Genomic DNA, 15650 nt, shown 5'->3' with positions numbered 1-15650 from the left:
GTCTTTTATTCTTTGTCTTCCAAAATTGAGATTACTTTGAAGTGATTTCGTGATGTGTGTACTATACAAAATGGCTCATGCACACATTACTTAATGAATCCTCCATATATAATAATGATCATATATAATCATATTCTTTATTGTTATAAGGCACTTGCAGGCAGATGTGTCCTTCGGCTCGCTCATTGCTCATGGCAGCGTCACATTTGAGCCATGGTTCTCTTCTAATGTAAACATGAAATAAATGATATATTGCAATGCTCGGTGGGTGGGGGAGCCTGATTGGGGTCTGGTCCTCACCACTGTGAGGGGTGTGGCAGCAAGATCTCTTTTACACAAACCCAGCAACTCCACATGCTGCACTGTTCCTGAGTGGGGTGGTGGTTTTGGGAACTCTGCTCTTTGGCATGTGGGATGCTTGCCTAGCACTGAAGCTTGACATCTGCAGCTCATTAATTCAGCCTTTTACCCCTTTCTCCTGCCAATCAGGCCATGTGGCTGGCACCTGGTGATCCCACCCGTGTCTACTAGGGAAGTGGGGAACATTGCAAAGGGCTCTAGCCTAAATGAAGCAGCATGTTCTGCTCCCCACCTGCCCAGAGAGAAATCGATCATCAAACGCAATGTTGCTCATCGTTTCAGGATCATAGGAATGCAATGATGGACAGTGTCATTCAGGGTAACCATGCGCATGACCTAAGACATCCACATAGATCAATGCTGCAGGTACATCATCTTCAGAGATAAGGAGGTACCTTACACCTTATATAAAATGATCTATTCTGTGAGTGTATCTACTTGGAAATAGGTACACAGATATGGGGTTGTACATGATAACTGGGTTGAAAGAAAGTGTATTGAAATCAAAAAGTGCATTGAAACAAGGCTTAAAATTAGTCGTTGTACCATTGCAGAAGGTAACCAGTGATATTTAAAGCAATCTTGACCCTGCCTTCAAATGGAACATACAATTGCGTCTGCACACAGGAGCTCAATCTCTACAATGTTTCAATGCTGCGCTCCAGGTCCAACAAGGCTGAAACATGGCTGTAGTTGCTTGATTTACCAGCCGAGGGGAAATATCCCAACAGTGTTTACTGGACTGCTCCCATTGATGGCAGGCTCAACACCGGTTTGAAAATGGCGGCCTCTTCTTAGCAACCATCCATCAACTTTTACATTTGATGGAAAGTGGAGTGTGATTAAAAAAAAAACAAGGATGTACAAGATTGTCTCCCACATGAATGTGTCTAGGTTGTCAATTTGTGTTATGTCAATTCCCTTGATATCACCTCAGTCTAAAGTTATGCCATGAGGTTCAACTCATTACATGTAAAAGTGCACACCCCTCACCCGAACAAACATTGTATAAAACAACAATACAGGCACAATTTAGGATGACATTTTATCTCATTTCTTGCCTGTGATGATTTGCATAATTACAACCTTTTGTGACTTGAATGTTTTCTTTTTTAGGTCCGTGGGGTCGCTGCATAGGCGAATGTGGACCAGATGGTGTTCAGAGTCGGTCAGTATGGTGTATACACACAGAAGGATGGACAAGTCCTTATTCCCATTGTAAACAAGCCAATAGACCGGAAAACCAGCAAGGGTGTTTTAAAGTGTGTGACTGGCATAATGAACTCTTTGAATGGGAAGTTTCAGAATGGCAAATGTGTACACTTGTTCTTTTTGCCCATGGTGAAGTCAAGCCACGGATTTCACAATGTACAACTGCACAGCATGGGCTACAGCATCGGAAAATACAGTGTATTCAGACATTAAATCGGACAGTGCTTGCTGATGAAATATGCGATTACTTTTCTCCGAGACCACCTGCTGAGCAAGTGTGCCTCATACCTTGTCCACGGGACTGTGTTGTTTCTGAATTTTCACCTTGGTCCAAGTGTCATAAGGGCTGTGGAAAGAGTCTACAACACAGGACTCGTTCAGTCCTCTCTCCTTCGCTCTATGGTGGCTCAAAATGCCCAAACTTGACCGAATCCAGAATGTGCGAATCCAAACAGCCCTGCCCTGCTGGAGAGGAAATTTATAAATACAGCTTAAAAGTTGGACCATGGAGTGAATGTAGAATGCCTCATCTCAAGGAAATGAATCTTAGTGGGAGAACAATGCTGGACTTCAGTTCAGATTCTTCAGAGAAAAGTCCATTTAGACATCAAAGCATTACACAGCAGCACCCTTTTAAGCCATGGAACATAGACATAGGCTACCAGACAAGACAAGTTCGCTGCACTAGAAGTGATGGAAAAATTGCCATGCTAAGGTAAGAAATACATTATTAAAATGTCAACATAATATTAAGTATATTGTACAAAAGAAATATGGATGCACGATAATACTCATCTTCTCGTGGAAGAATACAATCCAGTGATAATCACCAGAACAGCAGAAATGATCTTCATTGAAATTGGTTTTATTATGAATGGCCTAAAAATAATGTGATTGTACTATTTGCTGGGTTGGCCCATAGCCCACTGCAAGACCTTAACTTACCTTCTGTCTAAGATACCAGAGCTACAGAATCCCACTCTACGTCAATGAGTATTCAAAAATGGCAGCACATATTTAGAGCATGAGGCCAATCACAATACCTGTTGGTACATGAATATTTCTCATTTTCCTTTTAAGCAAAGCATTGTCCAAAATAACTACACATCATCTAGGCTTCTTTACAGTTGGTCGAAAACCAACTTGGATTCCGTAATAACTGTGCAAAAATCATTCCACTATCCACATTGTCAAATATTTCCATAATGGTTATCTGCAATATGCTAACATTGGAAAAAGATTTTGAAAGATGGCATCCATTTTATTTTCTGAGGCAGGTACATTTTCAGAAATCAAAACCCTAAATATCATATACAGCATTAAATATAGGAAACAGTAAGAGTTGTATACATAGATTAATACTTGTGTTGGCATGGCTTGCATGCTGGCTTTTTATTTACCATCTAGCCAATACAAATAACAGAGAGAAAATACCAAAATATTCAAACACAGATAATGTTTTCCTGAATAGGATATGTTTTTTTCCTGACTTCATCACCAAGAACAGGAAACATCTTCAGAAGCATTGAAGCTATTTGATTTGTTTGCTACAAGATAATCTGTGTGGTCCCCTGCTCCCCGCATGAGAGTTTTCTAAGATGTATTGACCTGTTCCAGTGCATCTCAATTTCCTGTTCTTCTACAGCAAGGCTCTTGCTAGGAAACATAAAAAGTCACTAAGTTTGGCTAAGACATTGTGATGTAAGGGCAGTTTAAGAATGTCCGTGAGGTGTGTCATGTGACACTAACTGACACATAAAAGGCCATACAAAAGGACATAATTAACAAAAGGCTTATTAGCCACTGTGCTCAAATCTGGTCAAAGTAACAAATTGGTTGGGTTTGAACTAATCAGAATATGTCAGGATGGTGCTTCTTCAGTATGAACTCATTTCTTATAAGACAGGCATGCAGAAAACAATTGTCTCTCAGGTGAATACAAAACTTGTCCAAGCAAAATAACCTTCTGGTCTCATTAAGCCGTTCTTCTGATCTCTCTGGCAACTTAACACCTTAAGCCACATTACAGTCTTGCATTTAAGAATCACCCCTATCCTTCTTCCGGCTTCACAGGGTCCTCCAGAATACAAACAGTCTCAAGCTCAAGGGAGCCCTCTATTCTTCTTTCTGTATTATCAGGGTCCTTCCAGGCACAAGTACGTTCTAAGTTTTAAAGGGTTATCGCACCAGGAGTTGTTTTAAACTTGGAACATTCAACTCTGAGGAGGTGTCCACCTACCCCAAACCAGCTGCGCAGAATTTGTATTAATTGAATAAAGTTATTTTTATGAATCTGGGACTCAAAATGTAACGATATTGATTCCCTAATGCCTCCCTGCCCTTACGGGAGTAAGGTTACACAGGGTTGCACAGAAGATCTAATTATTAATAAAACAGAAATCAGTAAATCAATTTAAATATGAACAAATTATGCATCTTTGAAATTCCAATGTCCCTAGTGACTACAATGAAGAAAGACCAATATATTGGTTGCATCACTTTCCATAGTTACATTTAACCGATAGGATTTTGCAAAAACACACACATCACCATACATAGATTTTGTTTAACCTGGGCACGCATGCATCATGGATAGAAACATGAGGGCCAAGGGTAAAGGTTTAATTTGTTAACAACCATATTAAATCAGAAATGTCCCGCCTAAGTCTATCCACTTCCTCTTTATTGAAAATTGAGTGTGTGGAGTTATTTCGTGTAAATAGATGTCTTCCATCTTAGTTAATTTAAATGCCAGAATTTTCAAACAGAGTTCTAGAAAACTCAATTGTAGCAAGCTACTTAACATTCCCACATTGGAATCACTTGCAAAATGAAAGTGTAGGTTTGCTTAATTTCCTTCAGTTGTCTTCCAATTGAATCCCTGTGTAAAAGTGTTCATCTCTCATTTATTTTCAATCAACAATTTAAATGTTGGAAAATGGATAGCGGGTTAATAATGGTTTCTGTTTTATCTTGAGCAGTTCAGCGCTAATAACACGATTCTGCTTGGTGATGTAACCAAAAATGTCTTTAATTACCTTAATTTTTATACCTATGTTCAAAGTGAGGTATACCTTTGACTATCAGAATACCTCTTCTGTCTTTGTGCATTGCACAGAGAAGGAGACAGCGGTTGCTCAGTATACACACCATATTGTATTTATTTGCATTTGTAAAGCACACAATTCCCTTCGCGCATTGCAGCACTGTTAAGAAGGCTTGCTTTGGTTAAGTTCTTGTGGGGAGCAGATATACTACATGTTGCCTAACTCCATCTTGCAGGGCGGCGGCACATACAATGCATAAAGTCAAGTCCGGTGGCATAAACATGATGGCCAGCCCCATCTTGAAGGGTGGCAGCAGCATGTAATGCAAGAGTCTGTATGGGTGGCACAGACAAACAGCCTAACCCTATGTTGAGGGTGGCAGCACATACAATGCATAAAGTCAAATGCAGTGGCATAAACATGAAGGCCAGCCCCATTTTGAAGTGTGGCCGCAACATGTAATGCAAGTCAGTGTAGGTGGCACAGACAGACAGCCTGACCCTATGTTGAGGGCGGCGGCACCTATGATGCATAAGGTCAAATCCAGTGGATTGGCGGCAGCAAGTAATGCAAAGAGTCTGAGATGTGTAGTTTTCTAGGGATGTTAGTTGCTGCTCTAAGTGCATTGTTTTGATAGAGCTGCAGTTTGCGTAAATTATGCTGACTAGTACCTCGATATAGCGCATTACAGTAGTCTAATTTAGTTAGTACGAGAGCCCTAGCCAGAGTGATACAATTGTCGGGTGTCAGGAAAGGTCTACATGCGTTAATGAGCTTACACGTGTAAGCCGTGGTGGATGCTGTGGAATTCATTTGTCTTCCTAGAGAGAGTGTGGTGTCGATGTACAGACCTAGCGTTTTGACTTCTTTTGAGGCTTTTATATTGTTGCCGTCAAGGTTGAGGGTGTTAAATTTGTTGTCAAGTTTATTGAGTCTAGCCTGGGTTTCTACTAGGAGTAGCTCAGTCTTGTTGTCATTGAGGCAATGACCATGTTGCGCCATCCATGCTTGGATGATTAGGTAAATGTCATTAAGTCGTTGAGAGTCCATGTCGTAGTTGCCTGTGATGTGTATGAGAATTTCTGTGTCATCAGCGTAGTTAGTGTAAGAGATGCCCAGTCGGTCTAGTTTGTCAAATAGAGGCTTTGTGAATATGTTGGAGAGTGTAGGGGAGACACAAGAGCCTTGTGGGACCCCACATGTGACAGTTGATGGTGATGCGGAAGCCATTGGTGCGAACACTCTATTTGTTCTGTTATTGAGAAATGATTGGATCCAAGTAATCGCTTCATTGGAAAAGTGGGCTGCTAGAGAAATATGGTTACAGAGGGTTTTATGATCAACAAGGTCAAAAGCAGTTGATAGATCTAGTAAGAGAAGGAGGGAAAGGTTACATGTGTCTTTGATATTCTCAATTTGGGTTACTATATCTATCAGGGCTGTTTCAGTGCCGTGCCTAGGCCAGAATCCGGATTGGCGTAGCCCTAGGAGGTTGTTGCTTTCCACATGGTGCTGCATCTGCAGATAGGCTGCTCTGTCGATAATCTTCAGAAAGAAATGTACAGCGGTGATGGGTTTATAGTTAGATGAAATATTGTGGTCGAGGGAAGATTTCTTGAGGAGTGGCATTACCCAGGCGTTCTTAAGGTTAATGGGCACTGTGTTGGACTTGAAGGAGGTGTTGATTAGTGGGGTGATGAAGGGAGCAATCTCCTTTGCTGTTTCTTTTATAATAGGTGCAGACAAATGTCGCCCATTCATCTGGAGGATTTTAAGCTCAATATTATTTCTTCTACTTCTTTAACGCTGAGTGAGGAGAATTTGAATAAGTCAGATTGGTCAGGTGGAGGTGTGGGGATTGTCGATGACGGAAGGTTGTTAGTTAGGCTCAACTTTTTAGTCTCAATTTTCCTTAGTAGGAGATCAATTTGTTCTGAAAACGCTTTTTGGATGTTCTGACAACAAGTGATGTCCTTGACGCAGGTGGTTGGAAGAGTCATTGGTGATGCTAACTCTCTGAGACTGTTAAAAAGTTCCTTGCCATTAGATTTGGCATTGTTTATATGGTCATTATAGGAGTTAGAATTAGATAAAAAGATGGCAAATTTGTATGTAGCAGAAGCGTATAGGAAATGTTCTTTTTTCAGAGATGATGGGAGGTTTTTCCAGCTGGTTTCTGCTGCTCTTTTGTTTTTGCGCAATGTTCTCAGATGTGGGGTAAACCAAGCATTTAAGTGGGCATGGGGTTTGGCTTTGGGCAGTTCTTGCGGTGCTATTGTATCGATAGCATTTAGTAGGGTAGTATTATAGAGGTTAACTAAGTGAGTAGGGTCCTCATTGAGCTTGAGTGCAGTGTCCACCCGGAGGAGCAGTTGCAGAAGTGGGAGTAACTTGTGAGCCATTCTGTTTCTTGTATGTCTTGCTAGTCTAGGAGGGGCCAATGTTTTCTCGAGGTTTGGGTTGTTTCTAGGTAGGGTGAAAAGGATGGCATGATGATCGGTCCAGGTGACGGGATGGTTGGATGTGATAGTGTTGTTGCAATTGCAGTCAGCTATCCAATCTAGTTGTCTCCCTTTGGAGTGAGTAGATTGTGAGAGTCATTGAGTGAGGCCCAATTCGACGATGGTATTGCTGATCACTAGTGCGTTCTTATCATTGGTGTCATATAGCCCAAGGTTAAAGTCTCCAAGGAGGAGGGTTTGTGAGCTTAGTTTAGAGTTGTTGGTCAGCAGTAGTGATATGTCTTCCTCAAAGGAGTAAAGTGGGCCAGGAGGTCTGTAAATCAGATGGGCTGTAATGGTTTGCGAAGGTCATAGGGGCAGTTTGATTGAGAGGTGTTCTGTAGATGGGAGTGTTCGGCTGGGAACCTGCTGAGGTCTAAGGAGGTTTTAGCGATAAAGACAATGGTGCCACCTTTGGAGAAAGTTCTGTCTTGCCTGATAATAGTATACAGGTCCGGGATTGCTAGTGATAGGAGGGGACCTGAGGTGGGTTGGAGCCATGTCTCCATAATGGCTAGGAAGTCTAGGTCGTTGGTTAATATGAGGTAATTGATAGCAAGCGCATGGGCTGTTAGTGACCTGGCATTGATGAGGCCTCCTTTGAGGGTAGGGGTAGTGTTTACCGTTTTTGGTTGGGGGCTGTTGTTTTTGGCTGGAGCGCTGGGGATAGGATGCGGGTTGCTGGAGAGGTTAGCCTTTTCACGGTCTGTGTTGCAGGGATGCATCAGTGAGAGATAGGAAGTTGACTTGAGAAGTCTTTTAAGGAATCTGTGAACTAGTCTTAAGTTTCTGGTTGTTGTAGGGCAAGGTATGTTGGGTGTAGGCTTCCGGGCATAGAGGTTTATCCATTGTTGTGGTGTGAGGCTTTGACCTTGGCTATGGATATGTGTAGGCCTAGTTGTAGCTTTTGTAGGGGTTTGTTCAAAGTTGGGTAGGAAGTGGGTAGGCTTGATGTTGGCTGAGCAGGGCAACGTTGTGGCCATAGATAGGGCGCTGCTGCACTTTGTCTCCATGGAATAGTGAATGTCATTAGCAGGTTGCATTAGTGGGTTGCTATGGGCCTGGTTTTCTAAAGTGTTTAGGAAAGGCTTGCATGAGCAGAGGTAGGTTTATAGATAGCAAGTCATCAGACAGGGTAATATCCTGACTGAAATGTTTAGCAGTAGGTCAAATACCTCAGCGAGACTAGATGTCATCTTTAGGTGGACCACTTTAGAACAGCCCTCTTCAAAGTAGTAATACTCACAATACAATTTATTCAAAGGGTCACTTGCTTCCCCATACCCACTCGTCGTTGCCACACTAGTATGTTTCTATTTGTATTAAATTCCAACATACAACTTCTTTCTTTTGTATAAAAAAAATATCAATTTATTTCATATTCTATAAAACACAGTTAAATAATATATCACATTTTACATATCATATAATTCAACAATATTCTAACAACCATTTTGTGATTTGTACACCAACCGTGCAACACATCAAGAACAATTGTTCTGGTACTCATAATCATTGGTTAATGTTTGTACATGGAAAAAATTCTCATCAAAGATCTATTGTATCACTCCATCTCTAATCATGGTGTTTTACATAAGTCTCCATACCTTCTCACACTTTGTGCATCCGTCACTCATTCACTCCTTTCATTCAACATTAATCATACACCCAACATGTTTATTTCCTTATATCTTTATACATTTGGATAGGAAATTCATCAGGGGTTAGTACCACACCAATTTGTAATGTGCACATAGTCTTGTCTTTTTAACTTCTTAGGGGGATGGTCAACTGTTCCAAACCCTTTCTTCTTACTGCTAGGAAAAAAACCCACTGAATTGGTATCTGTGGGAAGCAAGTATATGAGAAGGTGGTTTTATTATTTGACCACTCTCTGTTGTAATATAATTAATACAACAAGCTATGTATCTCATCACAGCGGAAGGGAACTTAAAAATCCTTCCTGCCAATATACCTTAGACTCATTTTCTCCTGGGGAGAACACTCTAGGCGCAAATTATAACACCATACCAAGCGCATTTATCTGAATGTTGTCCACACTGTTAGGACCGCTAAACTTTACTCAATACTTTACATATCATAATCATCCTGCTACATCTAGAAGACAGGAAGCATGCAGCCTATTGTGAGGGGGTCCAAGGGCTAAGGGATTACCTTGCGTATCGGTGTGTAAGCTCACAAGTCGATATGAGGTATTCGTTTTCTTACATTTGTCTGTAAGTCCACCGACAATATCTAACAATATCTCTTTGTCTACTCAAACAGATCTTGTAATCTATGCAGCTGTTAAATATATATGGTACTTGATTACTATAGTTTTTAAGTCATATACTGCAGTATATCATGGCGGTAAACAAAGTATCTTACCCTGATGTTATATGATTGGTGATCAGGCTATCCAGAGACTATTCCTTCTCTACACCTCAGGTTATCTGTTGGTTTTAAACCACAGCAGGTGGCAAACCTCTCCTTGAGTCTAAGAGTCCCACTATCTGCAATATCTTGGGCACTCTACGGCTGGAAGAAATATATAAAGGAGCAATTTAGTGGTCTGACTCAGATTGCTCATGTCTTAGAAATACACATGAAATCACTTAGAACATTCTCTAATTGAGGAGAATATCAGCGGAAATTAATGTTCTAACTCAAATCGGAATCACCATCTAGGAGACAGAGGATTACTTTTGTCGCTACTGCAGCTAAAGACAATGCTGTATCGAAATACTAGTCTAGCTCTAGTAACAATTGCCATTAAAACAACCCCAATCGTGTCACTTGACACTCTACAGCACAAGGCGGTAGGCGGACAACATAATAATCTAGGTCATATGTTTACTACTGTCAAGGGCATCGAATCGTTTTTAATAAAATATATGTGTTCTAACCTATCAGCAGATGATGTCCTAATCATTTACCTGTGTGCTCCGTAAATACAGAGTCATTGCAGCTCCTCGCAGCTGTGCTGTCTTCCACCAGACTCCTACAATTGTGAGTGCTCTCTGATCTGTCCGTACGTCAACTGGCTACTGCGGTCCAATTGGATGGCTCTTTTAAAAAAAACATCCATGTCATGTGATCGCGTAGTCACGTGATCGTATGGTATTGCCGGGTCCCTTACTCTAACAGCGAAGTGAATCTGTTCAGGTCTCATTAAATCTCATAAAAATCCATGTAAGGTGATTGCATAGTCATGTGATCGTATGGTACTGCAGGGTCCCTTACTCTAACAGTGGTATGAATCGGGATGAATCAAATCTGGTCTCATTAATGTCATTTTCGACAAAGAAGTTATATAGTGAGCATGCAATCTCACTGATGTAGATTAAAATGACTACAGACACTCCGCACTTATTCAGACCCATACGTCGTCTGGCTACTGTGGTCCAGTTGGATGGCTCTTTTAAAATAAATCCATATCACGTGATCGCATAGTCACGTGAGCGTATGGTATTGCAGGTTTAATGTCAATTTCCACAGGGATGGTATAAAGGGAGTGTACAATCGCACTGCTGTAGGTTAAAATTACTATAGACACTCTGCACTTATTCAGACCCATAAGTAACTTCGTTTTTGTGCATACCGTACCATACCATGTATAGTTTACATCAAAAAATGCTTTGGGTACTAAATGTCATTTAACACCTCCCAGTGGCATTAAGATCTTTATCTTTATGTTATCTTTATTGGGGTTATTTTTGATTATCTTAAAGAGGTAATCCCTATTAAGGTCATTAGCCCAGATGATCTATGTTACGAGCAACACTATCAACAGATCTGTTCGTCAACAGTGTTGATAGGTTAGGTCCAGGCCCAGTGGCAGATCCCTGATAGGGCGCTGCTGCACTTTGTCTCCATGGAATAGTGAATGTCATTAGCTGGTTCCATTAGTGGGTTGCTATGGGCCTGGTTTTCTAAAGTGTTTAGGAAAGGCTTGCATGAGCAGAGATAGGATCATAGATAACAAGTGATCAGACTGAATTGGTTAGCAGTAGGGCCATGAGGTGGGCTGCCAAGGATGTCTGTGCAATGGGTAAACAACAATTCTAGCGCTACCTGATGCGTGTAGTTGGGCAACAAGAGTAGGTGTGAAGTGAAGTCGTTGTGTCGTTCACACGGATGGGATGGTGGTGCCGCTAAGTGATTATGCAAATAGCAGAATGGGCTGCTGTGTGTGCGCGTACAGTAGTATTTTTTTGCAATAATGACAACGGTTTACATGAGGACATCAATCTTAGTAGACTAATAGGGGCATGTGGGCGAGTAATGCAATTGGCAAATAACATTGGTAGTAGTAGAGCACTAATAGTATAAACTATGCATATGGGGATACATACAAATGGCATGCATTTGGCAAGTAGCAAACAAAAGCCAATAGCATCAGTAGTAGTAGGGCAGTAGTGGCATGGAATATTTATAAAGAGCAATCTTGAAACAAACACTCATAACACTGGGATTGCGTTAAGGTACAACCTTCCTCACGACTTGTCTGGCTCTGGTGTGGCATGTCCTCTCTCCTCTCTCCTTACTCTCCTGCCAAATAGGCGTAGGTCAGCAGTGTGTGCAGCATTAGAGGAGATGACATTTTCCATCAGGCGATGGATATCCCTGGCCATCACTTGCTTGACCTTGCCCTGTTCGTCACTTGTACACATCAACTCATCATCCCACTGTGTCTGGCAGGCCCACATCCACCAGGTGTGCATGGCTTACCAAGTTGAGAAGGAGGAGAATGAGCCTATCACAGTGAGTGCACCATCATACGCTGTCTACAACTCTACTACTAAAATCAGGCTCCGCTGTTGCCTCCATGATGGTGGTAGGCAAGGTAGCAGACACAGAATCCACCATTGTAGCAGGCCTCTCCACTGCCATTCTCAGGGTCTCCTGTCTCTCCTCCTCAGACTCAGAAGCTGCTAGGTACTCAAAGAGCTGCATGGCATCTGAACTACTCATTGCTGGCATCCGGACTACTCATTGCTGGTACCTCTACCATGTCCCTCAATATGCCTTAGAAATCATATTCAGAAGCATCATTGGAAGATGGGTCGTAGGCCTGGTGATGATGGTGTGCAACAGGAGGTGATTCTCATCAGACACAGCACCCCGGCTGCACTGGTGGATGGCTGTGCCTCATCCTCTCCCTGCTCCTCCTGCTCCTCATGCGCTGCATCATCACCTGTGCAAGCAACAATATTCACATCTGTAAAGTGCTCCATTATGTATCTGTATTGGTTTATATCTCTGTAAAGCGCTCCGTTGCTTCTCTAAGCTAGTCCAGCGCTCAATAAATATAATAATAATAAATAATAATAATAATAATAATAATAATAATAATAATAATAATAATAATAATGATAAAAGCTCTCCTAGCCACTTGGACATGCATGTTCAACATCAAATGCATACAGACACAAAAGTGGCAGGCACACATGTATCAAACATTGAAATTGGCATTTTGTAATTTGGAATGCACAGGTGGCTAACAATCAATGCTTTGTGCAATCATGTGGGGGCACATTTGGATCATGCATCAAGGCATGGATTGTAGGAGTAGGTGGCCATGCATACAGCCAGACATGTCTGAGAGTGGAAGATGTAACAGTTGACTAATGGAGTTCTGTCCTACATTGATGAGCCCATTCTCACCTTTATACATGGATACACACAACATGTGTATTTATCAGGTTTTCTCTTGCTGACATTACAAGCCTACAGGACTTGTATTGGCAACATACCCATAACCCCCTTTGCCAGATTGGACAAGGCCTGCATCGTAGTTAAACATGCTCACATGCATCTTTAGCATGTGTGAGGTGACTACAAGAAGGACATGACCAATGAGCACTTGCATGACCAAAATAATTGACAGTCCAACCGGGGAGTGAACATCACATATCAAACATCTTTTGGCCAACCACTGTAACTTCTGTCTGGAACACACCCTCATGCAACTTCTCACTGTCATTGCTGGTCAACCATGTCCACTGGCTGCCAGGGTCTGTTAATGGATAACTCTGACATCATCCATTGCTTAGTGTTATTCCATGTGAAGCAAAATGTGCATTCACAATGCACTATCCACAAGCATGATGTTGTGAGTGTGTACAATGGTATGTGTCTTATAGGACCTTGGCATATATAGGTATATTGGTGTCACTAAAGAATTTGGTATGAAGTAATGTGTGCTGTAAGATCAATGTCAACCTCAAACATAGATCAAACATCCACCTTCTAATATGCACAGCATGTAATGGAAGTGACCATGGATGCATTATTGTAGTACTCATGGATGGGTGAGATGGACCTCAACCAACGGTACCACAACATGTGATAGCATATCATGTGTTGAGGAAAGCATATATATACCATGCACACATGGCACTCACCTGATGTGGTTGCACAGGTGTCCATGCCTCCCATGCCAACCACCTGTTCACTGCACATGAGCCTGGAACCCACCTACAGTAGCCTTGGCAGAGCTTCTCGTTGGTCTGGCTAGTGAGGTCACCCATCCTCTTGTGGACTTCTTCTGCTGTGAGTCTCTCCACCACAGGCATTTATGAGATATGTGCCCTCCTACCACATACTTATTTTAAAGTTGCTGGTCAGCAGTAGTGATAGGTGCAGGCCCAGTGCCAGGTCACAGGAAGGGTTCTGCCACCCCAAGAGTACATGTCAACATGGTTCATCTATGTAATCTGAGAGGATTGTTAGCTCTGTGAAGCACTTCTTCCTTGATGGCCCCTTCTCCTTAACATGTGGCTCTTGATGGGGTGCTGCCTGTGCCCGCTCAGGAGGCTGGCTCCTCTTAACCCTAGTAGTCCTGGTTGTACTGAGGCACCTATAGCCTCACCATCATGTTTTGCAGGTAGACCCTTCTTTTGCCCCACTCCCCAGGCTTGTCCTTTCTGTGAAGCCCTCTCACTCATGGCGCAATGGGTTTGTTGAGTGAAAAAGTACTCTATAGCAATATGTAAGCTGCATTTACAGCAAAGTAGCCCCAAATATTGCTGTCTGCACGTATGCCAGAAATTCCACTTTTTACTCCCAAATATGGCTCCATCTGCGCACACCAGGAATTCCACTTGGTGCCCCCAAATATTACTGCCTTGCATATGTAAAGAGGGACTTTTTTACATTAGTTATCTAAAAAGGTCCAAAAAGTACTCCACAGAAGAGTAGACACCATGCAAGGGGAACACAGCTATGGTCAACCCCCCTACAGCTGGGAGACGATTCAGATAGTCCTGTAAACTGAACTGGTTGAAAGGTTCTCAAACTCTGCCTATTGCGGGTGCAAATTTTATAAACATAAACCAGGGGATCAAAATAAAACACATTAGTTCCAATTTGGGGCAGGTCAAAGAAGTGATTGGTGAACATCAACAAGCCGGGATAGTGATCCATACATTGTTTATCTTCGATTGGGCAAACACAAATCCACAACACACATTTATGACATCATAATCCTACCCCCATCATCTCTCAGTATATCATTAAACTGACCAGATTGGCCAGGGCCGTCAAGAGGGAGGGACACGGGTGGCAAACTGCCCCAGGCCTCACCCTTAGATGCGGCCTTGTGGCCATGGGAGTGGGCACAGCCCAGGCAGGGTGGGACAGATGCCACCATCAGGCGTCACTTTCAGCACCTCAGTGTGCATTATGATGCTGCCTGTCAACCACACATCTTAGTATATCCATGCACCGAACACAGTGACTGTAAGCCTGGTTGTATGTAGATACTATAATGACAGTGCTGCGCTAGTCTAGCTGAGGAGCTCCCTGTCTGACTCTTCACCTTTGGGAACACAAGTGGAATGTTATTTTCTCCCGTCCGAAAAAACTAACAAATACATACCGAAGTCCGGGTCAGGACCAGGATGATAGTTTGGGATATTAAGCCCTAGACAACATTGTGGGTGGACTTGAAACAAGGGTTTCAGTTGTTGCAAATATGTGAAGACATTGTGCTTTATAAAAACGCTGCAGTGGAGAACATACTTATCGTAACACTTACTCCCAATTTTTCATTGATAACTTTGACGTGTAGGATTTCACTATTGTATAGAGTAAAGATAGGAAGGAATGGCATATGAGGAGAAACACACAGTCTGGAGGTGTTGTTTGGTAGGTTATGTGCCCACCCATTGACTGCCCATGGCCATGCTAATCCCTGTTGCCATCCATGCCCCTCTCCACCCGACCCAAAACACTTCTTCATGGGAACTCTTTGAGCTAGCTTTACCAAGCCTTATCATTAACTATACACTCAAGTGCCCGCTAGTGTTTTTTAAAATAAGTCTTCTGAAAGTTAATGGCTTAATTGAAGTTGTAAACTTGCTACTTGTGCAATAAAAATGCCTTACCATGTGTGCCTTTGGTCACTCGATTTCTAAGCACTCTGTGTGTCCTTGATTGAAGTCCTGTTCAAAAGAAGTATTGGCAAATCCAATAGGTTTGGCTTGTGTGTAAGCTTTAAGCTTTTACCAGGCACTCCTATTAGATG

The 15650-nt window shown here is 42.2% G+C and overlaps 1 protein-coding gene across 1 annotated transcript in view; it reads left to right on the top strand.

Annotated features, from left to right (window-relative positions):
- THSD7B (thrombospondin type 1 domain containing 7B) overlaps positions 1 to 15650 on the top strand; it is a 2969219-nt gene that overhangs the window by 1002893 nt on the left and 1950676 nt on the right. The window contains exon 3 of the mRNA XM_069616536.1: positions 1477 to 2287. Within this exon, the coding sequence (XP_069472637.1) occupies positions 1477 to 2287 (811 nt within the window). The remainder of the gene's footprint in view (positions 1 to 1476; positions 2288 to 15650) is intronic.

This window comes from Ambystoma mexicanum, chromosome 9 (assembly GCF_040938575.1).
Source record: "Ambystoma mexicanum isolate Mex_15411 chromosome 9, UKY_AmexF1_1, whole genome shotgun sequence".
Classification (NCBI taxonomy): domain Eukaryota; kingdom Metazoa; phylum Chordata; class Amphibia; order Caudata; family Ambystomatidae; genus Ambystoma; species Ambystoma mexicanum.
Note: the sequence above shows the minus strand (reverse complement) of the source record. Positions and strands in the feature narration are given on the sequence as shown.